Here is a 27,813-nt window from a genome sequence, read left to right as displayed (position 1 = left end):
CAAAGCAGGCTCCAGACTCTGAGCTGTCAGCACAGAGCTCAATGCAGGGCTTGAACTCTCAGACTGCGAGATCATAACCTGAGCTGAAGTTGGACGCTCAACCAACTGAGCCACCCAGGCATCCCCCTAAACCAAACTTGTAATGTTTGTTTATTTTTGAGAGAGCGAGAGAAAGAGACAGGGCACAAGCTGGGGAGGGGCAGAGAGAGAGGGAGACACAGAATCTGAAGCAGGCTCCATCCAGGCTCCGAGCTGTCAGCACAGGGCCTGACATCGGGTTTCGAACATACAAACAGTGAGATCATGACTTGAGCCAAAGTTGGAAGCTAAACCAACCGAGCCACCCAGGTACCCCCGTTTTTGAACCAATGGTTTAATAGCACAGCAGCCAGAAGCTCTCTAAAGTCATTCTTGGCTGCTTTAATGGAGAAAAAAATGGCCAGTGCCCAGGAAATATGGCCTCACCTTCAAGAAAGACCAGAGGGTGAGAGGATTGGGGGTGTGCCCAGAGAAGGGTGATGGTGGATGAAGGTGATTGACTGCAGGAACTGGGAGCGACAAGTGATGCAGTGGGGGAGAGAGGGAAGGACTTGCTTCCCTGTCAAGCCTTCTGCTTGCTGCCTGCGGTCCATGGGATCAGTGTTATCCAGAAACACTCCAAGTAAGGAAGAAGTTCCTAATAGTGCTGTCAAAGATAGAGCCATCTCAAGACTGTACTGGGCTTCCAGTCCCTGGAGGCATGTGCAGGCACAAAGGGAAAGGCCCCTTGGTGTGGCCACTGCAGAGGGGAGGGTGTGTCCTATGTCTTGACCCATGGGTGGCTTTGGACCTCTTCTAGACCACAGGTTCCCTGATTCTCCTCTACTTTCTTTCCCAGTCTCCATCCTCTTTTTCTTTTGTGTTACTGGCATTTTTTCCCAGCCAGAGTTCTGGCATCTCTGTGAAGCTTTTAATGATTTTCTGTGCTACATCTTTTTAAATTTTTTTAAATGTTTATTTTTGAGAGAGAGAGAGAGAGAGAGCGTGTGAGGGAGGGAGGGGCAGAGAGAGAGGGAGATACAGAATCCGAAGCAGGCTGCAGGCTCTGAGCTGTCAGCACAGAGCCCAACACGGGGCTCAAACCCACAAACCGTGAGATCATGACCTGAGGGGAAGTCAGATGCTCAACCGACCGAGCCACCTAAATGAAATGGGAGTCTAGATAAACAAGCTTTAGCTCTGTCCATGGTCCCTTCCACAGACTCACATCCTGCCCCAGCTACAAAAGTCTGCCCTGAGCTTCCCAGTACTGTCAGGCGTATATTTCAGCCTCTATCATCCCCTTCTCCGGTCTTTGATTTCACACACCTCTCTGTCTCTGTGTCAAGACTGTGAACCCCTTGAGAGCCAGAATTGCCTCTCATTTCTGTATCTGAGAGCACCTGGCCCTGGGAACATGCTCGGCATTCGCTGAGTGAATTGGAGGGCTTGGCACAGTGGAAAAGAGACTTTTCCTCCAGAAAGAAGGAGCTAATGTGGAAATTCTGCCTCCTGGGGTTGGGACCCCGCTGCAACCACAGAAATCTCCACCCTAGTCATTGTCATCACGTGATTAAAAAAAAGTGATACAACTCTCTAAGATGGCATACCTTTCTGTTTTTCCTTTAAAGCAAGCAACCCAGTGATAGCGGCTCAGTTCTGGTAAGTGCCCCCAGACTCTGGGGTACAGCTCTTCTAATTATCGTCTTTATTTGCAATGTTGACTTTTTCTTTAATACAATTAAACCACAGAGTGAGTCACCTGATGATTTTCCCCTGCTTTTTCTGCTGCCTGACTATACCATCCTCCTGGTTCTCAATAAGTACACAATGGAATGTTCCAAGACCGTTTTTTTTTTTTCTTTTTTAAAACACAGCTGCTCTGTTTGTATAGCTTTGTGCTTTGTTTATTACAACAGTGGGTGATGAAGGTGAGAGGAATGTGTACAGCGCACTGTGCTGATGGCATTGCAGGCAGTGATGGGAAAGAAAGGCCATGCTCTTGAGCGAAAGCTCCGTGAGAGCAAATGCTGGATTCGCTCAGTGATGTGCAGATTTTACGGTCATACGGTGTAGAAAACCTTTACGAAACACGTTTATTGAATTTCGTGCAGAAAAAAGAACATGTCACAAGACTGAAACTCCAGCACAGATGTGAACAAACTTTTCCTGTGAAGTGCCAGATAGTAAATACTTGGGACTTTGTAGGCGATGCTGTCTCTTTCATGACTGCTCAGCTCTGTGGTTGGCACACAAAAGCAGCCATAGACAGTCCGTAAATGAAAGGACAAGGCTGCTGCGTTCCAGTAAAACTTTACTCATAAATGCAGGTGGGCTACATTTGGCCCATGGGTGTGATTTGCCAGCCCCTCCCCCAGCACAGGTGTTCTTGATCTTTCCTGTACATGGAATCTCCTGGTGAGCCTTGAAACGTCCCCCTCAGCCCAGCCATACCCCAGGCTCATTGAATCAGTCTCTGGGCAGGGGACGCACGCACCTAGGGTTTTTTGCTTTTTTTTTTTTTTTTTTTTTTTTAAGTCCCAGGTGATTCTAGTGTGTGGGAACCACCATCCCATCTTGCACTTGCCTCTTTTTCTCTCTCTGAAACAACTGCTTATGTGAGTTTTGACCTAGGTGGACAGCTGCTCTCTCATGCTGGAGAATTACAGGCTGTCATTCCTTCGGCCCGATATCCAAGCTCCAAGGCACTGGCAGCCCAGTTTAGTCAGCCCCTTGGTCTTCCCAGGCACACGGGTCTCAGACTGCTGGGGAGGTCTTAGAGATGAACACAAGTTGACTGTGCCATGTGCCCTGCACCTGTACTCGGGCAGAGCCTGGCATGTGGAGGAGCGGATAAGCCAGAGGCCTTGGTTGGTGATGAGGGTGCAGGCCAAGGGACCAGAAGGCCTCCCGCCTCGTCCCAGCCTTGCTCTAACCCAGCGCGGGGGCCTTAGGTCTTCCTGCTGGGCTTCCTTTTTCTCACTGAAAACAAGGAGTTTGGGCTAGATCAGTGTTTGCCCTAACTTTTTGAGTCTCTGATTTTCGCCCCCCGGAAGAAACCTGACCTGGAAGTCCAATATAGAGAACAGACAAAAGTGGAGCTGCCCTGGGTGGAGCCAGGCAGGGAGGAAAGGGCTGGTGCCTGCTGTTCCTCTGACATCTGACCCCTGTCCCCCAGGCAGCCACAAGACACCCGCAAGGGCCCCGAAGCGCGCTAGGGAACATAACCAGCCCCTTGTATCACACAGCTGGAGCTCAGCCCTGTGTCTCTGGTTCCAGGCTCCGCCTGCAGTGCCATTCTGTGAGGAGGCAGGCGGCCGACTCTTGTGTCTGGGTTCAGTTCTCAGCACCTGAAGAAGGGCTGCAGAGTCCTGTTGAACTGCCATGGAGCATACCCTGGCCCCCCGAGGGAGGGGCTCCCACATGGGTTCATTGTAGGCCTGTGGGCTGGCCCTTCTCTAGGATCCCTGCTGCGGGTAGTATGCTAGAAGCATTTGCACCTTTCTCCACCTGTCAGTGTATCTTGCTTTTAATTCTCAGGGGCCTGTGAGTTACAACATTTCTTTCCTTTGCTAAGGAAGCGATTGTTTTGTTTGTTTTTCCCTAATAAAATTATATTTTCCTTTTAGCATCTAGTGGAGATTATATATATATTGAGCATCTAGTGGAGATTATATATATTGGGAACCAAAACAAACTTAAAAAAAGTGTCCACCAGGAACAAAAAAACCCAGTAAATATACCCTTTAGGAACAAATGAGCTAATAACCACTGTTCGCAGCTGTTCAATTGCTCTTCACAGCCTGTGGGATCCCGGGGTGAGTAGGATTGCTGTGGGAGCCAGGGATGAAATTGCGCTCTGGGCTGCAGAGGTGATACCAGAAAAATTGCACCTTGCAGAACACTTAACCTTCCAGATAAAATCCAGCTGGAGGTGAATCTGGCCCAGAGCCTGGCTCGGTGCACTGGCCTTTCTGGAAGACAGAGCCATTTAGACCCCAAGCAAGACTCATAACAGTAAAATGTTTCTCTCATTGTTGAAGCAATAAACCTTGATTTCGAGCACACCACCCTAGCCACGTAGCCCAACGATGGTGCCGTGTTTGTTTGTGTTTCTCCTGGCGGATGCCAGCCTTACTTAGGAAACACATGAGTTTTAAGTGCAAAGCCAGCCTGGGATTCTCTGCCCATATATGTGAGTACGTATAGTTGTTTAACCAGAGTAGTTTTACTTGTGAGTCCACCAAAATAGGATCGTGCATGAGGAGCGTGGTACCTTTGCTCGGACCGTCAGGGAGCCAGCTGGACTCCGTGGAAAGAAGGTGGGCTCTGAGATGGAGCAGATACCCATTCCAGTCCCAGCTCTGCCACTGACTGCGTAGCTGACTGACCCTGAGCAGGTTTCCCAACTTCTCTGTTAGGCAACCTTTCCTTTATCTGTAAAATGAGGTGGTACCAGTTATTGACCTCATAGCCTTGTGGTGCGGATTAAATAGTAACAGATGTGGAGCTCCCAGTACAGAGCCTTATATGGAATGAGCGTTCCACGGTGGTGGCCAGATCGTGGCATTGTTCATAGCAGTGGGACCCATAGCGGTAGATGTTCAGAAACGGCCGGTAGATGTTCAGCTCTCCCTTCAGTTGGAAAAAGCTCTGGGCATCACTGGAGCCGTCTGGTGCCACCCAGCAGTGCCAGCGCAGACCTGGAATGGGAGCTAAAAGTACTTGGTGTGTCCCAACTGAAAGGACCTCCTTTTTGTCACCAAAGCGTGGCAAGCAGGATTCTGGAGTATTACCTTTGTGTTTCAGTTTGTGAGCTCGAAAGTGACGAATGGAAGTTGGTGTTTGGTTTCCTTGGTTATATGTTCATGTAAACAGCTAATAACCAAAAAGAAGCGGTGTTCGTGAAAGTTCCTAACAGTGTAGGTGGTGTTTAAGATTTATGATCGTTAAAAAATCACTAACAGTGCCGCTTTGCAACCTGTTACATTACAATTTTTCCCTTCTTTTCTATAGCTCTAAAACAAATCCTGAAGTCCATAATTACCAGGTGAGATACTGCTTTTAAAGACTTTCTTGAATACTTCTTAAAATTTCAAAATTTTCTACATCAAGTAGTTATTATGCTTATAGTCAGATTTTGAAGAAATAATAACATGCTTTTTGTTGGTTGTGGGGTGGGGGGGGGGGGGGGGCTTGGTTTTTTTGTTTTTTTGAGAAAACGGTGAGAGGAGAACCTTCCTCTGTGACTCCTGGCCCCTCTTGGTCATTTCAGCTGCCTATTTTTTCTTAACCTTATCAACTGGCAAACCACAGAAACATATGTTTAAGTTTCTGGGTGGTCAAACACAACCTCTTAGGAGCGCTCAAGTGAGGCCGTGTTTTGTCAGCGTGTTCTAGGCCTAGGGAACATGAGTCCCTTGAGAGGTGCCTCCAGGAAAGGGTGTCTCAGTCACACGTTTGGGAGATGTGTCCTTCATTCCCCTTCTTGGATCTTACAGTCTCCGCTGGGGTTTCAAAAGTACTGAGAAATCCTGCAAAAAAGATAACGTTTTATTTTTTTTAATCCATTGTCTCCCCAAATCATTTGATATTCAACACCCCCTCCCCCAATCAAAAAAAGCTAGCTTCTCACCTACCTGCCTGTTTTTGATAGTGTATCTGTTATCAGTGGAGCACTGGTTTCCAGAACCTACTTTGTAAAGCATTGTGCCAGGCCTGTTTCCTGCAGAAGGAGCACAGATAGGTTTCTGTGGCTCGTGATATGCTCTTTTACAGGGTGGCCAACCAGGGCCCTCACTGCCTGCCCGCCTACCCACTCACAGTTACCTGGGGGTGGCTCTTGCTGGCCATTCACAGCCTTCTGCAACCTGGCTCCAACTTGGTTTTCTACATTTATTGCCTTCCTCCTCTCTGCTCCTTATCATACATCATATGTTCAACTCTCAAAGAATCACATAATCGGTGCCCCCAGAATTTCCTCCCACTGTTCCCGTTTCCATGCTTGTCTGCCTGAAATCCCCTCACTTGTCTGTGCATTAAAATCCCCTCCAGAGTCCCCTCAGAAGCCGCCTCCTCCACAGAGCCTTCTCTGATCCTCATAACTGGAAATCACCAACACCAGTGGTCTTCAACCCCACTGCATGTTAAAACCATCAGGCAGGCTTTAAAAACATGGCCGGTGCTTGGGCCTCACCCTGGGCCGAACAATCAGATGCTCTAGGGACAGATAGTTCTGGGCATCAGAGAGCTTCAGAGCTGCTAAGGGGGTTCTGATGAGCTGTGCTGACAGCGTGTCCCTCACTTAGTAGGTTTGTGCCTAGAGGCAGCAGTCGTGTCTGATGGCCTCCTCACTTGGGGCCATTTCTCTTTTCCTGGGCGGGTTCTGTCCAAGGACATTACGCTCAGGTTTCCTCCATCACAGTCTGGTTTCGGATGTCACAAGAAGCTACTCCATGAGGTCACCTGGGAGCGTTTGTTCTGGTTTAGTGTCTTTCCTGATCTTTTGTTACTGTAGATATTAATTTTTCGATGGGGGTGGGATCCTAACGTACATGACTTTTACGAGGTCTCCAAATTATGTTTCAGAAGAATTTTGCCATATCATCTTCCATACATGAAATCATATTCCCAATGTGTAGAATCTGGGCACGACTTCTGAGTTTGGGGGGAATAACATGTAAAAAGTGCTTTGAACCTGGTAGGGGAAAAGCTAGGTTTCCCGATCTTGTCTTTTTTAGGTTCTTGAATCTTCTCAGTCACAGATCAGCTTTTTGGTTTGGAGAAATTTTCGGGTGTGACTGGCTAGCTGTGGGGGAAGGAAAGAGTTGTGGACGGGCGGTCCCTGCTTGAAGGCAAGAAAAAAAATGAAAACAAAGCCCATTATTCCCTGCTCAGAGTGAATACGGAGGAAGTTGTTCACGGAACTCACATGCACGAAAACTGTTCTTGTAACATCTTTGGCAACCACTGGTCCCCCACACCTTAGCCATCTTGGAGGTTATGTGTTGCTCTGTCAAGGTTTGGGAATGAATTGAGCGGGAAGAGAACGTCCTGAGAAGTGGCCTGATTGATAAAGGCTTGAGTGCCGAGAAGGGTTTTCGGGAGAATGGGAGTATGGAACATCTGTCTTATTGTGAGCTCAGTGAGACTAGCCAACTGCAAAGGATAGATTTCTGTGGTTTTGATAAGGACATCTCTTGGCGTTTGGGGAGGGACAGTTCTTCATTGTTGGGACTGTCCCAAGAGTTACAGATGCTTAGCTTTCCTCTTCTCTGCCCAGTAGTTAAAAGGTAATTTTGCAGTCATTGTGACAAGCAAAAATGCACATATATATTTCCAATTATCCCCAGGGGAAAAAACTGCCCCAATGACCATCTGGGTTAACATTTAAAAATGCTGCTTGACAGCTTTAGAGTGTGAATAAATTACCGAAGGAGATCAAGGAAGGTTTGGGAATATCCTTCCAGGTCTTTATGGATGAGGTACCCACCTCTCCCTAATGAATCTGATTTGCTTGTGTTTGAAGACAGGGAGTGGAACAGAAGGTCCATTTCTATTCTACATTATTCCCTTTTGTTGAAGATGCAGCCAGGAGCCTCATTTGGGGCCTGGCTGTGTGACCAAAACACTGGAAGCATTTCAGCTATGGGCACATCTAAACTCTAGGTGTTTGTCTCCCTAAGAGAGGTCAGCTTTCAGCGTCTGCTCCTGAGATCTTTTCTCCAGATTCCCTTTTCCCGTAGCCTGTGCAGGGGGCTGCACATTTAGCTTGCTGACAGGCAGCTCTGAAGGAGAGAGCTCACTAGAATACAGAATAGGCAGGGAGGGCATCTCAGTTTCCTGAAAACTGAATGAACAGAATTACTGAGAATTTTCCATAATACAGAACAGGTCTCTGCTTATTAACCAAAACAGCAGGGGAAGGAGCAGAAGGGGAAGAAATAATTAAAAGAATAATGGTGGCAAGACTGTAGTGACTTAAACGTCAGGAGGGTTTCATGTGCTCCACAGAAAGTTTAGCCTTGAGAAGCCCCGTGGCTTCTGGCCTTGCCTGGAGCCACCGCCCTCTACAGGCCAGAGGCGGTAGACAGTCCCGTCACCCAGCCAGGCCTGCCTTGTCTTCACTCCTGCTGGTTCTGTGAGTCATCAATCTGGATCCATTTTTTGAATGGACAAATTCCTTCCCTCTTTCCTTCTGTTGTATCAGAATAATCAGTGCTCTGAATGGTTTGGGGTTTTGTTTGTTTTTGGTGACGGCCAGGTGGGCGGCAAGGTTTGGTACTAGGTTTTGGATCACATTTTAGAAAATTATTCTTATTGCTTAAACAAGGGAGAAGGTGTTCGCCCACAATCCTGCTGACTTAATGTCCCCATCCAGTTGTCTTGTGTTTGCAGATGTCACTGTTACACACGGTTGTCGTCATCTTCAGCAATGACAAAAATTGTTTCTGAAGAAAGAAATTGCCTACCATTCACCCCATATCTTGGGTGTCCTCCATCTGTTCCCTTGGGAGAGATGAATACTGCCTGTCCTGGGCGCTCTAGGGGACCCTTCCCAGACAGATGCTTTCCCCTTTCTTCCGAGGGCAGCCTTCCAGCCCCCCTGCCTTTGTCATAGGGGAAACGTGATCGTCCTGGGAAGCCACCGCCCATCCAGGGTTTGGTTATAGCCTTTCCAGTCACAGCCCTGGGCCCCTCAGCTGGATGCCAGTAAAAGAGAAACTAAATGAAGACCATTGAAATCAAAAGGTCATTGAATAATCAAGTTTGGTATTTCATTTCTAGCCTCAATACCATCCCAATATCCACCCCAGCCAGCCTCGGTGGCACCCTCACTCTCCAAATGTAAGGTAAGTGCTTGAGCTCACGGAGCTGTACTTACTTGAAAGTTCTCCCTTTCTCCGGAAAGGCTCAAATTCTGCCTCGTTGTGAATCGAAAGTCTGCATCGGAAACAACGGTTAAGAGCTGCTGTGTCATGGCAGAGATGAATAATTTGCAGAGCAAAAGAAGCCAGTGATGAGTCTGGATTTACCAAAGTTCTGCTTTATGAAATGAAAATGAATTGGGTTTTGTTTTTTGTTTTTTCAGTCATTCTAACCTTAGATATTTTTGGTTTGGTTTTGTGTTAGAAATGTTGCTTAAAATTTCTAAGTAACATTTTCCTGTCCCAAGAATTCGGTTACTAAAAATATGCTTTGAGCTTGGGGATTTTTGTTGTGGGTTTTTTGAAAGGACTTTTTTTCAGGGATGGAGTGGGGGTTTGCTTTTTGTCATTGTGGATCTTTTTTCTGAACCTAGGGGTCAGTAAACTTTCTCTGTTAAGAGCCACATAATCAATATTTTCAGCTTTGTGCTCTCTGTCACAACTACTCAACTCTGCTCTTGTAGCTTCAAAGCAGCCTCAGACAGAAGTGAATGGGCAGGGCTGCATTCCAATAAACTTATTTACCAAAGCAGATGGTGAGTGGGATTTAGCCTGAGGGCTCTGTTTTACTCACCTCTGCCCTAACCCTACCACAGTCCTTTCCAAGTAAACTGGCACCTGCCTTGCTGGGTTTCTAGTTAGGCTCGAGAGTGTTTTAACGCTAGCTTTGTAAAGGCAAACGTTCCTTTTAAGATTTGAATTTTAGATCAGTCTTAATTGGTGTTTATGTGTGAAGCTCTTTCTGTTGGTGAATTCACTTTGCATAAAGTTATTTCTTGGTAAGGTTGCTAGCCTTGCTGCTTGAGAAAGTACGGAGAATGAAATGATGGAAATAAATCCATTTGGAGTAAGGCAAATGAGAGCAATTAGTTCTTGAGAATTCTTGCCACTTTTGTTGGGGGGACCTTGGAGGAGAGCAGTGCTGTTTGATCGTAAACACTTGATATTTGGGTAGCTTTTTAAAGCTAGTCAGCCTAGTGGACTAATAATTCTAAATGTTTCTGTGTATTGTGAAGGCAGTTTATTTTCCAGACATAAGAAACAGAAGAGATTTCTAGAAGTGCTATTTTTATTAACCTTGTTTTTACAGAATTTTACACTTCTTTTGGCCTGTTTTGTCACATTAGTTTTCCTTCTGAGGCATGACCTTGCCCAGCACTTAGCAGTGGGGATTCCGAGGAAGGCTGGAACAGTGCGCCTCACCTGGGAGCTTGCTGATGCATTCTTTGCCCCACCCGGGCCCTACTGGGTCAGGATCTCTGGGGGTGGGGCCCCGCAGTCCGTGTTTTACCAGGCTCTCCAGAGTTGGAGAAGCACTGCCTGAGATACAGAGTTCATTGGTCCTAGGCTCTGGTAAACGCTGCCTAAGGCACTCACAGGGCACCGTAGCATGGTCACAGCCCCGAGAAGTGCCTGGGAAAGGAACCTTTTTCACCTGACTTCCCCCAGACTAGGGATCCTCAAGGTGCCCTTTGAGAAATGTGGTATGGCCGCAACTGAGCTTTTCTCCACTTGGAAGTTGGTAGATTACCTGCATCCGAATTTTAAACATACCTGAGCAAATCCACTCATTTCAGCTTGGAAACCATCCCCATTCACATGGTTCATGGTTTTTCCCGCCCGCTTGCCTCGTGCTTGTGTTGTTTCACTCACATTTCTGAATTTTCTTCCATCCCTCCCGCTAACCATTCACTCTGCCAACAAAACAGGCCATGCTTTCAGGATGACAGGCCACACTGGGAAACGTCGGCCAGTGGAAGTGGCGGCCGTTTCGATTATGTCCACGACCAGAACCAGAAGAACTTAGGAGGAGTGCAAAGTATGATGTACCGAGATAAACTCATGACTGCACTTTGAAAGACTGACACATCTCACCTCTGTTCACCAGCATGGTTTCATTACATTCCATGAAACATGTCTTGCCATCACACAGACGCGTCCGCAAAAGTGTCCTTAAGGAATAGTTCTGAAAGGTGTTTCTGGAGTCCGTGTACATATTTGAAAATCTCCACAATCAGTAGTCACAATTTACTGTTGACTGCGTTCTCAATAAAATGAAGGTAGTGAAAGGCTCAGGAATCGTTTTAATATTCTGATTTAAAATTTGGAGTAAAAGTCTATGTTTATCATATTGCTGTGTATTTGGTATTTCTCTGTTATTTAATGAATGGGACCAAATAAAACCAGAAGAACTTAGGAAGAGAGCTCTTTGTAGAGTACCATACAGCCCTGGGGCCCAGTCCTGGCCGTTGTGAGATTGTGGACAAGCCTTTCTCCTTTGCTGGCCTCCTTTTCCCCCATCTGGAAAGAGTGGGTAGGACTAAGTGATTGCCAAGCTCCTTCCAGCTCTAAAATTCTGTGATCGTATTAAAAGTTAATATTTTTAGTCTGAGGATGTAACATTCAAACTAAATTGCTCATAGGAAAACTGCAAATTTCCCTTCTCTAACAGAGGGCTACTGCTTTCGGAAGCGCAAGAACGTATATAACTTGTTACATAAATGCAGGGAGGCTTTGAATTTCTGATCTTAAAGCAGTTCAGGCACATTGAATCTTAGCAGTTTTACTAATCATAAATTGCATAGCATCCCTTTTTGATAGAATTTGTTGCTCAAGTACAAGAATAATTTTTTTTCAATTGTTGATCGGTGCTGCTAACTTGCATGATTTCAGAAGACACAATTGTGAACACACACTGTCAGAATTTATAGAATTTGAGGCTTGGTTTTTACCCTGGACTTAACTCTTTTAAAAAGCAACATGAAATCCAAGATAACATTTATGGCTCAAATTAAAGTGTGTAAGATTTTAATGAAGCTGTGCCAAAGCATTCTGTAGAATAGGATGGGATGGGTGTTGTACATTTTGTAGTACCAGCTATCAATGGGCTGTCTTTTAGGGTAGAACTTGTACCAAAATATTTATTTCCCCACCCCACCCCCCCATTTGAAGCCACAAATCAGACTTTTTTTTTTCCTTGGTAAACCTGAGATTATTTTTCATTGGTCTTTTTGTGAAAAACGATTCTTATGCCATTTAAGTATATGTAATTGTAATTTGGCCCACTGTAAGCCTTTTTTAAAAAAATGTGTTGACATCTCTTAAGACACTTTATTGCTAAAATCTGATCTATTTTTGGTTACCACAAAAATCTGTCCAGCAGGAGGGGCCCAGGCCTTGCACGGCGGAGTCCTTCACCGACAAACTCTTCCTAAGATAATCTGTTTACAGGTGTATTCTGTTGTAGCAGATGTTTTGATCCTCAGTGTTTGTGCCGCATACAAATAAATGTGTTCTGAATCTTTTAATCTTAGTGATCCATTTTTACAAATGTGTTTCCAAGGAATAAAGATTATTCTTGCTTTTTTGGACTCCATCTTCATTTTACATTGCGCAGAAGTATCGTTTGTGGATGACGTAGGTAGTGGGACGGTGAGCTCTCCGAAGTCTGGAGGTGAGCATTCCGTTAGGTGACATGGAGGAAGTTCGTCCGAGGATGAAGCTGCCCTTGGGAAGAGCAGCTCTGGTAGGCACGGTGGCTGAAGCATTTCTTCGTCTGGTTCATCTGTGGTGAAGGTTCTAGTAACTGGTCACAGGCTCTGGACTGAGTGAAGCGGTGGCAGAGTGGGTTTCCCCCATAACGGTCCTGTGATGAGGATGGGTGTTGGTCCTGGCGACTCACTGTTTCCGGTGGAAAGACATCCAAACCTGTGTCTGTGGCCTCCTGGAGATGGTGTACACAGATCCCCTCTAATAAATACCTTTCTGCTTAAAATAACTTGAGTGGATTCAGTTGTCTGCAACCACGAAGTCTAACCAGGATGCATACTTACGGCCTCCTAATTGTTAAATGAGGTGCACACTTTTCATCCCGCAACTCTGTGGACCTTCCTCTACTGCATGTGATGGTGATGGTCACTCACTCACAGCTTCTCGAAGTTCTGTTCCCTTGGCTTTTTCAACATCTGCTTCTCCAGCTCTTTGACTTTTGCTTCTGTCTTTGTAACAGCCTCTTCCTCTGTCGTCCTCTTAAATATCGGTGTTTTCCAGGGGTCCTTCCTCTGCCCACCTCTTTTATCTCCATCGCAGTCTGCCTGGGACTTTTCATGCTGGCACAGCTTTATGGCTGTTGGCCCTAGAACCCTGGTCTCTTACCCAGACTAGTCCTACAAGATTTTAGACTGACATTTCAGCCTGTGTATCCCGTATATATAGCTCAAACTCATGTCAGAAATCAAATTCATCATCTTTTGCTGGAGATAAAAAAGACGTCTGCCCGATTTTCTCTCTTCTACCCGCTACACCATCCGTAGCTCTTTTCCCTTTTGCCACCTGCACCCAGGCAGTCCCTGGGTCTACTCAGTTTCCTTGCCAACCTTTGCCTTGAGAGATGCTCTTCCTGGTCTCCCTGATTCCAGGCTCCTGACAGGCTCCTCCTGCTCAGTCTCTAGAAGAATCTTTTCTAAGGAAACACTCTGGTTGTGTCATTCCAACGCTCCACATCTGCCAGGGTTCACCACCACCCAGAGGGTGAAGTCCAAGGCCTTCTTTATGGAATTCCTTTGCTATCTGCTTCCATCCTATTACTCAAGCCTATTTTGCCCCATTTCTCACCCTCCTGTTTAAACGTCTGCACCACCACGCTGCTTGTGGGTCCTGGCATTCACCGTATCCTGCTGTTGCCCCGACCTGTGCTTTGCAAATCCTGTTTCTTCTGCCAAGAACTCTGTCACTCCCATCCCCTTTGCCCAGCTGCCACTCACCCCTTCAACCTCCACTCAGGTGCGTCTTCTCCCAGGGACTCTGACCACCCCACCTCTGCAAATTGGGTTGGTTTCCGTGCTCAGCTCTGTAACTTTCCCTTGGCCCTCCTATGGCAACATTGCATTCACTGCTTTACATTAAAACTGCCTCTTTGGTTCATCTTATCCTGGAGCCTGTACGCTTAAGTATGAGCTTTGTATCATATTTGCCTTTGCTCCCCAGTGCCTGGTAGATAGCAGGTGCTCGTGAATGTCTGTTCAACAAATGAATTATTCCACCTTCATTCTAACAGAAATGTCTAGCCAGATAACAGGCAGCACATCATCTCTGAGCTGGTCCCAGAAGTATCTGAACAACTGTACCCAGTCGAGGGCGTCACATTTTGAGTAGGACATTGACCATCACCTATGTTCTGGCTTCAGCTTCATCATCTGAATGTTACCCGGTGTGTCTGCGGTGTTCTCATTTGAAGCATTGGTATGATGATAGCCTTGTTGCTACAGGGCAGAGGACAGTCCAGCCACGAGATCCTGGAAACCCCGGTAGGTTGACATGGATCCACAGTAATATACAGGGACTGATGACCAGATGCGTGCTTCCTGCGCTCCATGTGTTGCTTCACTTGACCTTCCTGGCCACTCTGTGAGGTGGATCTTGCCCTCCTTTCTCACATGGGGGAGCTCAGGCTTAGGGTTTAACCAAGCAGCTTGCACATTGTCATGCATGTGCAGTTCTGACTCCAGCCCATGTTCTTGGTCCCTGTGCTCTAATGCTTCCCGCCAATAATCATCTCGAGATTTGGGACCCTGTCGATCTACATCTCCATGAGACCATTACTAGATTATGTTGATGAGCTCACTACTCTGGAATCCAGTTACTAACTAGGAGCCACTTACCACCACCAGCATCAAGTGATTGTCCATATGCTGCACACCTGTGGTCCAGTAAGTAACCTCGTCCATCACCATCTCTCATTAGCTAATAACCCTGTTACTCCTCTCCCCGCTTCTCTCCCAGGGGTCTAGTAACCCCTAACACTTTACCATCCCCCCTCTAGCAGTCTAGAACCTGCATTCATTCAACAGCCCCCTTTGCTAAGGAGCAGAGATTGAACATTATTTTCTTCTTACGAAACACTCCTTATTTGACATGATTCACTGCTTCCTTTCCTGGAGCTCACAAACTCGTCATTTCTTCTGGAGTATTACCTGCCTGCACAACCAACCTCAGGATTCTATAACCAGTGGAATTAGCTTTTTGCATTTTTGAAACTGAGGACTTACTGGTCTTGTATCATTTCCTATTTTTCTGTGATCCCTCAGAATATCTTAACAGTGAATTGGCATTGTTGTCAGATTGATACAATTCATATGGACTGAAAGACTTGAAATCATGCCAGGTAATTATCTTGGCCTTCAAAACCCTCTCGCCTGTTTCATTTCTTGGTCTACCATTTCCACTGAAAATGGTTCCCCTTAACAGCAAAGATGAAGGAATAAGGGCAGTGCAGGAGTGCTTCCCCCCTGCACCCCCCCCCCCCCGCCCTGCCCCCCGCGCCTGTTAATATGGTACCATCCTTCCAGGTCAGTGACTCCAGCCTCCTGGGTCCTGGTCTGAACACAATAATAGATCCTTTTCGTTGCCCTTGACTTTCCAAGTTTTAACTAGTCCTTTAAGATCTGAGCTCATCAAAGAACTCCCTGAGCAGCCATATTGATCCTTTGAATCAATATTTCCCAAACTTGGCTCTAAGTCAATTCCCTGACTGACCAAATCTTCCATAAGTACCAGGTAAATGCCTTAAATAGGCTTAGGATGATTTGCCTCTGCCATTTCCCTCCAGGAGGCAACTGACAAATGCCAAGGCAAGGCATAAGGGGGCAGGGAGAGAGAAACCTCAAACTACTGTTCAGGAAAGAGTCCCTTTGCACATGAAAAGTAGCACATTTTTAAGAAGGCCCCTGAGGCATCTAAAAGGTGAAACTAATGTGAAGTTGACATTCAGCAGAGCCTCAGCAAAGGAAATCTTAAATAATCCTGCAAATTGGCAAACTTCCCCAAATTAGGGAACCAAAGAATTACTTGGACAGCTTATTAAAAATGGAGAGGTGCCTGGGTGGCTCAGTCAGTTAAGCATCCAACTCTTGCTATCGGCTCAGGTCATGATCTCATGGTTTGTGGGTTCGAGCTCTGTGTCTGGCTCTGTGCTGACATTGTGGAGACTGCTTAGAATTCTCTCTCTCTCCCTCTCTGTCTGCCCCTCCCCTGCTTGTTCTCTCTCTCTTTCTCTCTCTCTCTCAAAATAAAGAAACTTAGGAGATTTCTAGGCTCTACTTAAGTGATTGGTGGTAAGACCTAAGGAACCTTCATTTTAAGTCACCAGAAGAGTCTGAGACAGGCAAGTACAGGACCTCACTTTGGAAAAGCACAGCTTCCTATCTGGTTTGCCGCCTTCTTTTTTTTTTTTTTTTTTTTTTTTGTTCCACTTTAACTCTCATTAGAAAGGCCAACTCTTTTCTTTAGATTAGGCATGAATCAAACAGTAAATGAATCCATCATCATAAGTAGCTAGCTATGTTTTCACTTATTTAGTAGGTTCACAGTGAAGCAGAAGAATGTGAAAAATCTAGTGTTTCTTTCTATGGCCTTCCTTTCATCATAACGTCCCTCTCCCAAGTCTGTCAAACGGAATCCGTCGTCATCCTGCGCTCCTCACTCCGGAAGCAAAGGGGCTAGAGAATTGCGTCCACTGGAGCTGAAGGTGGCATGGACACACCAGCGTAGGGACCCGTGCCAGGCTCAGAACCCAGCGTGGGGAAGAGGCAGAAGTTTGCAGAAGCAAATTGGCAGGATGCTGCACGCTGCTGAGAGACAGACTGCAGGTCCAGTGTGGAGAGGTGACTTTGTTGGGACATGTGCCCCGCAGTTTTCTGACGAGGTGAAATGTGAATGCTCTGAAGCCCCACAGGGTTTGAATCCCAACGTTGCCACTCACCAGCCATGTGACCTTTGTCCAGTTTCTTCTCTGTGCCTCATTCTCCTCATCCCCAAATGGAAGTGAATGACAGTAGGTATGGAAGGTGCTCTGCACAATGTTTGATGCTGGCTGGTGGCCAGTTTTGGTGGCTTTTGAGGTTTAAGGCCTTAGCGGTCCATGTGGTGAGAAACAGGTCGAGGATATTCAAAGTCTTGCTCAAGGAATGGCCTGTGTTAAAGGTTGATAGCTTGAGACGTATGGTCTAAGTTTAGCAATGGAAAGGGGTGCTTGGTTCCAAGAGAAAGATCAGAAGGAAGAGGGTTAACACAATACATAAAGACACGTCTCTGAAACTCTAACAAGCTAAGAGCAGAAACACCGTGGTGATCTTTTGAGAGGAAATAAAAAGAAAAATGATATTTCTGTCTGAGAATACTAGGAAATAACTGGCCAGGCAGAATGTGGACAATGCTTTCCCATCTGCACGCGGCAGAACTGGCAGAGGAAGGAGTTGGGGAGACTACTGAGGATCCATTCTGCTGGTACAATTGGGACCCAAAAGTTGGGAGAATTAAAACAGCATCCGCTCGGTCCCCAACTTGTCTAGCTTAGTATTTCATTTTACACAAAACAGAGAAGGCTTTTAACAATTAGGTGACTAAGTAGAAAGTCAGTAATCAAGAGAACCGCCGTGCTTTTTCACTTATTTTAGGAGGTAATGCATTGGCAAAAATTCAGACAAAAATATACAAAAGTTATTTTTCCTTTCCACCTTCCGATTCCCTAGTTTCCTAGTTTTTCCTAGAGGCAAACGTTAGCGTTTCTTCCTCTTAATCTAGAGCTATTCCGCGTATAAACAAGCACATGTACTTAACCAATCAGTATTGATGGTCATTTAGGTTGCCTCGAATCTCTAAAATTACAGTTTTTCTGCTGTGCTTATATATTCCATTTATGTACTTGAGCAAATCTGTCTGTAGGTAAGCTCCCTGAAAGTAGGGGTGCTGGGTAAAAAGATATGTGCGTGTTTAATTTGGACATTGCCTAACTAAATTTCACCCTAAAGATATTCTACCTAATTACACCTCCTCTCCCTGCTCCCTCACCCCACCCCACCAGCGATTTGAAGGGCCTCTGTGATTCTACAAAGAGGAAGCTACAAGAGGAAGCTCCTAGCCTTAGCTAATTCTTTTCAACCTTTGTTAGTCTGATGGGTAAAAATCAGAATTTCCATCTTAACTGTATTTGTAAGCAAGGTTGCATACCTTTCCATCTTTCTGAACGTCCACATTTGTTACTTATTTTCTCTGAACCATCTGGAACCTCTGCTCTTTTGTCGTGCTCTTTAATAAAGATCAGACTGATGAAGTAAAATTAATCATATCATCATAGCCTTTTTAATAGTGGAGAAAAGGATAGAAAGAGTTGATATTTACCAGGCATTTTTTGAAAGCAGATTTCCAAAAGCTTAGGTAACAATCAATATGATATGATGCCCTGGAGATCAGAAAAAGGAATACGGACAGCGTAAAAACAGCCAGGGTGAAGGACTTGATTTCTAACATCCATATTTCCTTTCCTGTTTGGGAATTTGTTGAGAACTTTCTACTCCAACTTCTTAAATACCCACTCCAACATTGTGAATTTCCCTTGTGCATTGACCAGGGAAGGAGGGATTTACTTTTAGTTACAATTAAAGTTCTAACTTATCAGATATAAAATCCCACTTTATCCCAAGAAATGCCGGTGGTTTTATTGGAGGAAAGGCTGCAGAATTTAAAACACCAAAACTGCCGTAGTCTGGGCAATCCACTAAATAGGGTTAGAATAATTAGAGGAACATCCCCGTAGGCTCATGTCGTAAGAAACCCGCAGAACCTACCTAATCATCCCCTACTGAATTGTGAATGGCTTAAACATCACTTTCTGCAGCTGAAACCTCAAAAGCAAGAGGTGTTGCTATGCTAACGGCTCCACGGGCTTCATTCCGTGGCTGAATAATAGATGCTCTATCTATAGTCAAGGCAATTAAACAAGCCCTTAAAATTGGGCCCAGTGTATAGCTTCAGAGGCTAACTGAGGATGTTTATGCTAGAAGCTTCTGGAAAACCTACAAGAACTGAGGAACAGAGAAAGGCTCATTTGAAGAGATTTTAAGACACTAACAAAAGCCAAAATAGATGAATCCGCATCGGTAGCACCTCGGACACACACGCCCGGTGTTCAGCTCCAGGGCCTGCTCACGCTGGTATCTTATGCAACTCGAATGTCTCAAACCTGCCCTTAACAGAGCGTGCCTTTTATTCATCGAACCTGAACTTCATTCTGGAATGGATAATGGTTTCATTTCATTCATTCCGGTGAGTCGGCTGGTGTCTGCAGAGTGGAAAAATAACTCTGTCAGCGCACGCCCAAGTCTGCCATGGCTCTTGCGAAGTGTAAAGACTGGCTCCTTGAGACGTTATTCTTCACAAGTAGTAGCCGCACTTTCATGGCAACAATTGTTTCGTCGTGCCGCTCCTCGAGGGCTCCCGTGTGATGCTGTTTGGGGATGCATTTAAAGCAGTGGCCGGGGGTGAGTCTGTTCACGCTGTTACCCACCTGGGGAAAAAAAAAAAAAATCTTCATTTTAAAGCAGAAAGTGGGCACTGGAATGCAGAAATGAGAGGCCAAAAAAATCCATGAGAAACCAAGAAGGGAAAGCACTGTTAAATTTATTACAAGTGAATGTTGTAAAGGAAAACAACTATATTTGTGTCAGTATTTTTTTTTTTAAGGCAGGAAAGAGATTGAATAAACTCTTAGTCATGAGCCTCTGTGCAAAAATGAACTCATGGAATATTTATTCTCTGGGCTCAGATCCTGAAATTGATCCGGAATTGCTAAAATCCTAGATCTCCCCACAGAGTTCTAAAGCTCTTCCCCACCGCATCATGCCTCAATCAATCAGAGAGAGGTTATAAACTTATTAAGAGTAACATTAGGTTAAAACGATTTTCTGGCAGAAAACCGTCGAGGCCTGCTGACCCTCTTCCAGCCATTCACTGAAACCGTCTGATGACCAGTTTCACCAAAGGATAATTCCAGACTCAAAGGGGGAGCACCTATCCTACCCGGTCTCACACAGGACAGAGACCCAGCTGCCCCCGAACCCAAAAAGGCTCTCCTGACTGCTTCGGGTACAGAAGATTTTACAGTTTTACAGAGGCCGTTTAATGTTAGGAACAACTGGGAACTCATGACCAAAGTGAAGCTTTTATGAATAGACACATGATAAATTACCAAAGGAAAATTAAAATTTAATGCACTACAACATTTATTCAACAAATATTGACTGTGTTTCTATCCTATGCCAAGTACTAAAATGGGCACCGGGAATTGATGTTGAAGAAGACGCACAGCCTTTGGCTACAGCCAGTTAATAAACTAATCAAAACAGCTTCCATTCTTATGGATTCAACCATTACCTGTGCTAACACTAGAATTAGCTCCAGGCTGATTGCTTGGAAGGTGTCTTGAAAGAAATACAAATCTGAAAAAAATTCCATCTGCCAATTAGTAGTCTATAGAAAGGAATCTAAACCAAGCCAAAAAAATATTATTTTGACCTTTTCAGACAAGGGGAAAATGAGGTCATTTCATCTTTTCTTTCTCGTCACTTTTTTAAAAAAATGTTTATTTTCGAGAGAGAGAGAGAGAGCACAAGCAGGGGAGGGGGAAGAGAGAAGGAGACACAGAATCTGAACCAGGCTCCAGGCTCTGAGCTGTCAGCACAGAGTCCTGTGTGAGACTTGAACTCACAAACTGCAAGATCATGACCTGAGGTGAAGTCAGATTCTTTTTTTTTCTTAATTTAACATTTTTATTTATTTTGAGAGACAGAGCAGGAACGGGAGAGGAACAGAGAGAAAGAGAGGGAGACACAGCATCTGAAGCAGGCTCCAGGCTCTGAGCTGTTAGCACAGCGCCCGATGCAGGGCTCAAACCTACGAACCGTAAGATTGTGACCTGAGCCGAAGTCAGATGCTCAACTGACCGAGCCACCCAGGTGCCCCCTGAAGTCAGATTCTTAACCAACTTGAGTACCCAGGTGCCCCTCTAGTCACTTAAAAAAAAAAAAAAATGAAACCACTAAGTTACTGTAAGAAATCAACCCTAATTAACAGACCTAACCCTCAAAACGTGTCACGTTCCTAAGATTGTTGATAGAAAATTTCTCCTCAAACCCATTTTTAAAAAGCTACAGTTTTTCAAACATATTCTCTGCTTACAAATAGTATGCTTGCACTGAATTTAATAAGAACTTGTAGCAGTATGTTAGTCTAATGACCTATTCTGCTCAGCCTCTACTAAATTAAAATTGAAATGAGTGACAGGTATCCTGGAAACCATGATGAGCAAATGCACCTTCTCATCTCTCAGTCGGACATGGCACAAATCAAATTATTTCACTGAGCTGTAGTTCCTGGCATATAAATACTTACTAGATGTTTGTCCAAAACTGCAGTATCTGGGGCCCAGATAAGTGAATGAGTTACCTGAGGTCACATAGCTAAGCAGTAGCAAAACCAAAGCTAAGTGCCCACCAGAGTTGTTTTTTTCTAAGTTTACTTATTTATTTTGAGAGAGATGGAGACAGCGTGAGTGGGGGAGGGACAGAGAGAGAGAGGGAGACAGAGAATCCCAAGTAGGCCCCACACTGTCAGCACGGAGCCTGATATGGGGCTTGAACTCATGAAACTGTGAGATCATGACCTGAGCTGAAACCAAGAGTCAGACGCTAAACTGACTGAGCCACCCAGGCGCCCCGCACCCCCCTCCCCGCCCCCCCCCCCCCCAGTATTCTTTTAATGTCATTGTAATGCTCCTTTCATCCCAGGCAAGGAAGTCTCTTAGCCCTTCAGAGAGCCCTGGGCTCTGGAGTCAGGTTGCCTGGGTTCAAATCCCAGCTTTGCCATGTACTTACTGTGTGACTTGGAGAAAGTGAATTAGTCTCTCTGTTCCCATTTCCTTACCTGTAAAATAAGGAAATAATAATTGTCCCTTCTTCAAACGGTGGTTAGAGGATCAAATAAGGTGATAGATGGCACAGTGCTGGGCAACCAAAAATGTTAGCTTTTGAGTTTTTTCCTCTGTGAGTATTTAGAGAGCATGATTCGTGCACTCGTGTTCAGCCAGGAAGTATGATTCTGGCTGACACCATCTGCTGTAAAAACATGGTAGCTGAGATTCTGCTAAGAGCCCCAAGTGGAGAGCCACAGTTCAGCCTAATGGACAGGACATGGGCGGGTGGAAGCTTCTCCTTGTCCTTGTCACACATAGAAAGTGGCATATTTGTATAGCACACCGGGGTAAGCAGACCAGGCTGCTTGAGCAGCAGCCCATCCAAGGTCCAGCAGTTGGGCAGCTCTACTGAGATATTTGTCAGTATCCCCCTGATGCTTTAGCTCTGACTAGGAATGTGAAATTGTCCCCACTTTGGCTAAAAAGTGGGACACAGGAGCCAGGTTGCCCCCACCAGGCTCCTCTAGAAGGTGTTTAGAGAGGCTGTGTGCTGTGTGGGCTACCTAGAAGCTGTTCCTGCCTCCAGGAATCCTGCCGTGGAGTTAAGACAGGTTCCATGAACAGATGAAAGGGTTATTCGGTCCAGGCAGCACACAATAAGTGCAGTGAGCAATCTAGACACGATGCCAGAGGACTTTGGATAGAGGATACTCATTGTGTTTTCCTAGGAGAGACTTCAAGCTGGCACAATATCTATGGGGGATTTCTTGGCCATCCAGACATTGGCATTTCATTAAAAGCAGAACATCTGTTGATTTCTTGGCTTTCCTGCCTGATTACTTTGTTGCTTGGAAGGTAGAAGAAACACTGGCAGTGTTACTCTTATTAATTGTGGACAGCAAGGAAGACTGACTAGGTTGGAAATGTATGAGTGGCAAGATCCTTGGGAAAAAATGACTCTTATGTCTTGAAATTGTTCATGTGAAATGAGTAGAACTCAGGGTTTAATCCTTCACATCAAAGAGAAGATAGGCCAAAAAGGGAATATTTTTCATATGGACTATGTATCATAGATCATCTGAAAGAGAAAGGCTTTTAGGGGCCAAAATTTTAAATAGTATTTGAAGGGGCACCTGGGTGGCTCAGTGGGTTGAGGGTTTGACTTAGGCTCAGGTCATGATCTCACGGTCAGTGGGTTCGCATCCCGCATCAGGCTCTGTGCTGACAGCTCGGAGCCTGGAGCCTGCTTTGGATTCTGTCTCTCCCTCTCTCTCTGTCCCACCCCCACTCATGCTCTGTCTCTGTCTTTCAAAAATGAATAAATGTTAAAAAAAATAAATAAAAAACCAGTATTTAAAGAGAAGGAAGGTAGAACATATAAAAACCAAAGAGGTGTAGACCTTTTTTTTTTTTATATGTTTGTTTATTTTGAGAGAGAGAGGGAGAGAGAGAATCCCAAGCAGGCTCCACACTGACAGTGCACTGATGCAGGGCTCGATCCCATGAACTGTGAGATTGTGACCCTAGCAAAAGTCTGATGCTTAACCAACTGAGCCACCCAGGAGCCCCTTAAAGGACTTTTAAAGTTTTACAGATGCATGGTTTAGTTGTAGCAAAAAGATGAACAACTTAATGACAGCTAGTCTTGTTGTCTTAAGATTTTATTTTGAAGTAATCTATGATAGCCATTCTTGAGGATGTTGTATGGGATTCATAGGACAGAATTTTCCTTTTCAGCAAGGAAACCAGTCAATATGCTAACTCTCAAGGGTGAAAAGAACAAGGTGAAGGAAATTGAAGTACAAGATGAGAGAGTAGTCAGGAAATACTTTGCCGTTTTGCAATTAGTTCAGGCCTTCAGGCTGAGAAAAATGGCCATGAAGAATAATGAGAAAATTCATATGTCATTGCTGAGTCAGCATCGCTGTGCTTTGAAAAACTATGGAGTCTTGGGGAAATGCCAGAATAGACAGGGAAATGTCATAGAGTTTCCTGAAAAATGAATTATGAAAACCGGACTGACAGGCTTGCTTGATGGTGATATAGAAAAAGAACGAATTCTTCTTGAAGCACTTAGGGAAGGGAGTCATGTTCACTTAGGAATATAGCATGGATTCACTCCACATAAGCGATGCTAATCTTTCAAGATTCTTAGTAAGCTAAGAAAAAGGACTATCTTGAACCTGGTTAAGTAGAATGTGTCAGAAACCAAACTTTAATGTTGAAACACTAGATAATTTACACACTTCAGAAATAAGGGTGACTGCTGATATTCAGTATGATGCTGGAGGCCTTACCAATGCAATAAGCCAAGAAAACAAAATAGGCAATAAATGCCAGAAAGGAAGAAACAAAATTATCTTCTTAAAATACAAATGAATTACATTTAATAAGAGAGTTTAGCAAAGTACCCAGAGGCAGAAATATCCCAAATATCCTAAAGTCAGTAATTGTGTGTATCTAGTAGAATAAAATTAGAGGAAATGTAATAATAAATGAAATCTCATTTTCAATTGTGACAAAACTGGAATATACCTAGGGATTCAATTAATAATATATGTTGCTTTCCTTCAGGGAAGAGTTCAAAAATTCTGACTGAAGGACATTTTAAAAGATCTGAATAAATGGTGAAAAATATCATATTTCTTATGAATACTTTCTCTCAAATCAATCTGTAATATTTAATGCTCCAAATCAGAATTCCAATGGGATTGTTTTGGTAGTAACTGGAGTTGTGAAGTAATCTGGAAGAGTAAGTGCATAGGAATAGTCAAGAAAAAAGAAAAGAAGAAAAATGATGGGGGAAAGGGAACAGGATTTATCGCATCAGATCTTTAAAAACATATGTTAAAACAAAAGTCATTAAGACAATCTGGTGCTAGTTTAGCAATAGATAAATAGATTGGTAAGAATAGGAAAAATCCAAAAACAGACACAAATATGTGTATTTTCACTATAAGCATCTCTGCCACGAGCATTTTTGCTGCAAACATTTTCTCTGCATAACTACTTGGCTGTAAGGCAGTTTTGCCTTGAAAGATAAAATCATGAAAAATAAAAGAGGGCCACATCCATTAAAAAAGGGTACAATGAGACGTGAAAAATGAGTAACAAAACTGGAAAGACTTTATTGCAAAATACAAAATATTTTAATACATCAAAAATGTATAGTGTAGATTCATGACAATACTGCAAAAACGAGTGATTTCATTTTGTAGGTTGGACCTCAGCGCTTGTCTTTAAACTCTTCTGTTTATAGTATTATATATATGTATTTTTTTTTGGCTTGTTGATCTGTCTCATTTGGCATTACACTTTTACCTTTGTCACTAAAATTTCTTCCTTCATTAACCGAGGTAACCATCCAAGTGCTAGGATGCATTTTTACAGCTGGGCTTAGTGTTGTTTTCTAGAAGCCTTCTACAGTGTTGTTTGTTCTTGGCATATGGTCACATATCTCTTGCTAGCTGTTCCAAAGGTCTATGGGAAAAGTGGAAGAAATGCTAAGGCTGTAATGCATTTGTGACTGACCTTTGTTAACATTGTAACTGATGTATTATTTTCTAGAATAGTATAGTGGGCAGTCTGGCTTTGCACTCTCTTATTTCACACTTCCAGTAAGTTTTATCACCATATTTTCTATCAAGTTGATATACATAGTTATCATCCACTAATTTAAGACCACCACATCTATGCATCACCGTGTAGACCATTATGAGGGCTAGCTAAGATTTATATGATATAAAAATGGAAACTTTGCCAATGGAGAAATGAAACCAAACTGTCAGCCAGCTATTTTATATTTTACAGCAGAATTCTCTCACAGCCAATTAGATATGCAGTGAAAATGTTTGGGGTGAGAAAATGCTTGGGGCAGAGATGTCTATGGCAAAGATGTTGACAGGAAAACTACCTAGAACCTGTGGTGGATGTTGTGCATCAGTCACGGGCAATCAGGAAAACTGAAGCCCCTCTAGGCATTTCTTACAGGGAATTGGTTCCACAAGGGATGAAGAATGAGGAAGCTAACTTGGACAGCAAGGCAACCCAGAAATTAGTAACACTAGAACTAGAGCTGGAGGGACACAGGGACAAAGGGAGGTGGCAGTGTTCCAGAGCCCAGGAGCTGGGGCCACAGGGACCCCGCAGCTACTGCTGGAAACATCACCTGAGGCAGGAAGAGATGGGGAAGAAATACCTTGACTTGTCTCCTTTTCCCAGTCTCTTTCACTCGTGCATACCACTGGCCAAGTCTACCTAAAAGCCAGAGGGCAGGGAGGCTGAGAAGTGTATTTCCTTGGAAACAGAGCAGGTGGGTGAGGGCAGAGCAGAGTGGGGATCTGAGAGCACCCAGGAAAGTGACTGCCACATGCAGAAGGTGGCATTTCAAGTTAGTGGGACAAGGATGAATTATGCCTTTGGTGATGTTGGGACAACTGGTTGTTCGTTTCAGAAAAAAAGTGAGAACTTTTCCTTACAATATGCACATAAACTCTTCCTCCCTATTGGCTCTTCCCTAGGCTACCTCAGGTGGCCCTCCTCACCTAACACTTATCAAAGCACCTGTCATACTGCCTTGGACTTGTTACTCAGCAGCGAGCTCCTTGAGGGCAAGGACAACCCCCCATGCCTACCACAGTGCTAGGCACAAGACTTAGCACTCAAATAGTTATCGAATGCGTGGATACTTAATTTTTATCTAACCAGTATTCATTGAACGCCTGCTGTGTGCTTAGCACAGTGGAGGATATGAAGACATGTGACGTGACAGTCTCTGTTCCTCCAGACCTTACTGTGTCGTTGGGAAGGCAAGATGTATACATAAGGTTGTCTCAGGCAGTGAGGTTCTAAGGAGGTCTTAGGATTTTCCCGATGAGTGCATTTGCTGCCTTAAATAGAAGCCAAGACAGATGGGAAGATGTAGCAGATGGGCAGCAAGCAGAGAGGCAGTAGTCCTGGATTGTGTCCCAGGCTCAGCTACTTACCCACGGCGTGACCCGGTCACCTCGTTCCCCCGGTGAACCCCGATGCCCCATATGCAAAATGAAGACGTTGGACCAGGACAGTGGTTCTCGGTCCTGGCTGCACATTCGGATTTAGAGATAGATGATGACGTAATTGGTCTGGGGTAGGGGCTAGACCCTGATATTTTTCAAAATCTTCCCTGGCGATTTTTAGAAATCAATTTTATAAAGATCTAAATTAATAATCATACAATTCACCAGTTTAAATTGTACCACTCAGTGGTTTTTAGCATTTTCGCTAAGTTGTACAACCATCACTACGATCTAATTTTAGAACATTTTCACCTCCCCTAAAGAGACCCTGTATCAGCAGTTACTCCCTGTTCCCCCCCACACACAATCCTCCCCAGTCCTAGGTAACCACTAATCTACTTTCTGTCTCTATGGCTTTGCCTATTCTGAACGCTTCATGTAAATGGAATAATACAACACCTGGCCTTTTGTGTCTGGCTTCTTTCACTCAGCATAATGTTTTCAGGGTTCTGTTATGTCATAGCATGGGTCAATATTTCATTCCATTTTATGGCCAAATAATATTTCATTGTGTGACTATACTACATTTTATTTATCCATTCGTCAGTTGATGGACATTTGGGTTGTTTCTGCCTTCTGGCCATCATGTTTAATGCTGCTACGAATATCCATGGACAGGTTTTTGCATGGATATGTGTTCATTCCTCTTGGGTATATACCTGGGAGTGGAATTGCTGGGTCATATGGTCACTGTATGTTTAACTTCCTTGACAACTGCCAGGTGTTTTCCGAAAGCAGCTGGACCATTTTGTATTCCCACCAGCGGCGTATGGGGGTTCCCCTGGTGATTTTAATATTCACATCTAGGGTTTAAAACCACCAAAGGGAGGGTCTCCATTTCTATAATTCTGTGGTTTCTTATCTAGGATTAGATGCCCAGGGCTGCCTCCAGGAGCCCATGTCGCCCAGAACTTGGCTGAGCTGTAGAGTGTGTGGTGTGGTTGGCTTCTGAGAGCACCTGATCATTCTGGCCTCTTTGAGAGAAAGCCTTGTGGGTTCTGTTTTCCAGCTCAAGACCTTCCCCAATTTTTGCCCTGCCCTCCTCACAGTTCTGGCATGGATTCTG

At 44.6% G+C, this 27,813-nt stretch overlaps 1 protein-coding gene across 11 annotated transcripts in view; it reads left to right on the top strand.

The window, feature by feature from the left end:
- EPB41L4B (erythrocyte membrane protein band 4.1 like 4B) overlaps positions 1-27,813 on the top strand; it is a 128,909-nt gene that overhangs the window by 65,090 nt on the left and 36,006 nt on the right. For 10 of the 11 annotated variants that reach the window (XM_053908162.1, XM_053908161.1, XM_019454259.2 and 7 more), the window contains 3 exons: positions 1,650-1,680; positions 5,035-5,068; positions 8,806-8,870. In XM_053908162.1, coding sequence (XP_053764137.1) covers positions 1,650-1,680; positions 5,035-5,068; positions 8,806-8,870 — 130 coding nt within the window. Of the gene's footprint in view, positions 1-1,649; positions 1,681-5,034; positions 5,069-8,805; positions 8,871-10,654; positions 12,311-27,813 lie in introns of those variants that run through there. The other variant, XM_019454264.2, reaches the window with a different exon arrangement.

The sequence above is a fragment of the Panthera pardus genome, unplaced genomic scaffold (assembly GCF_024362965.1).
Source record: "Panthera pardus isolate Hobbes unplaced genomic scaffold, ASM2436296v1 HiC_scaffold_20, whole genome shotgun sequence".
Lineage (NCBI taxonomy): Eukaryota > Metazoa > Chordata > Mammalia > Carnivora > Felidae > Panthera > Panthera pardus.
Note: the sequence above shows the minus strand (reverse complement) of the source record. Positions and strands in the feature narration are given on the sequence as shown.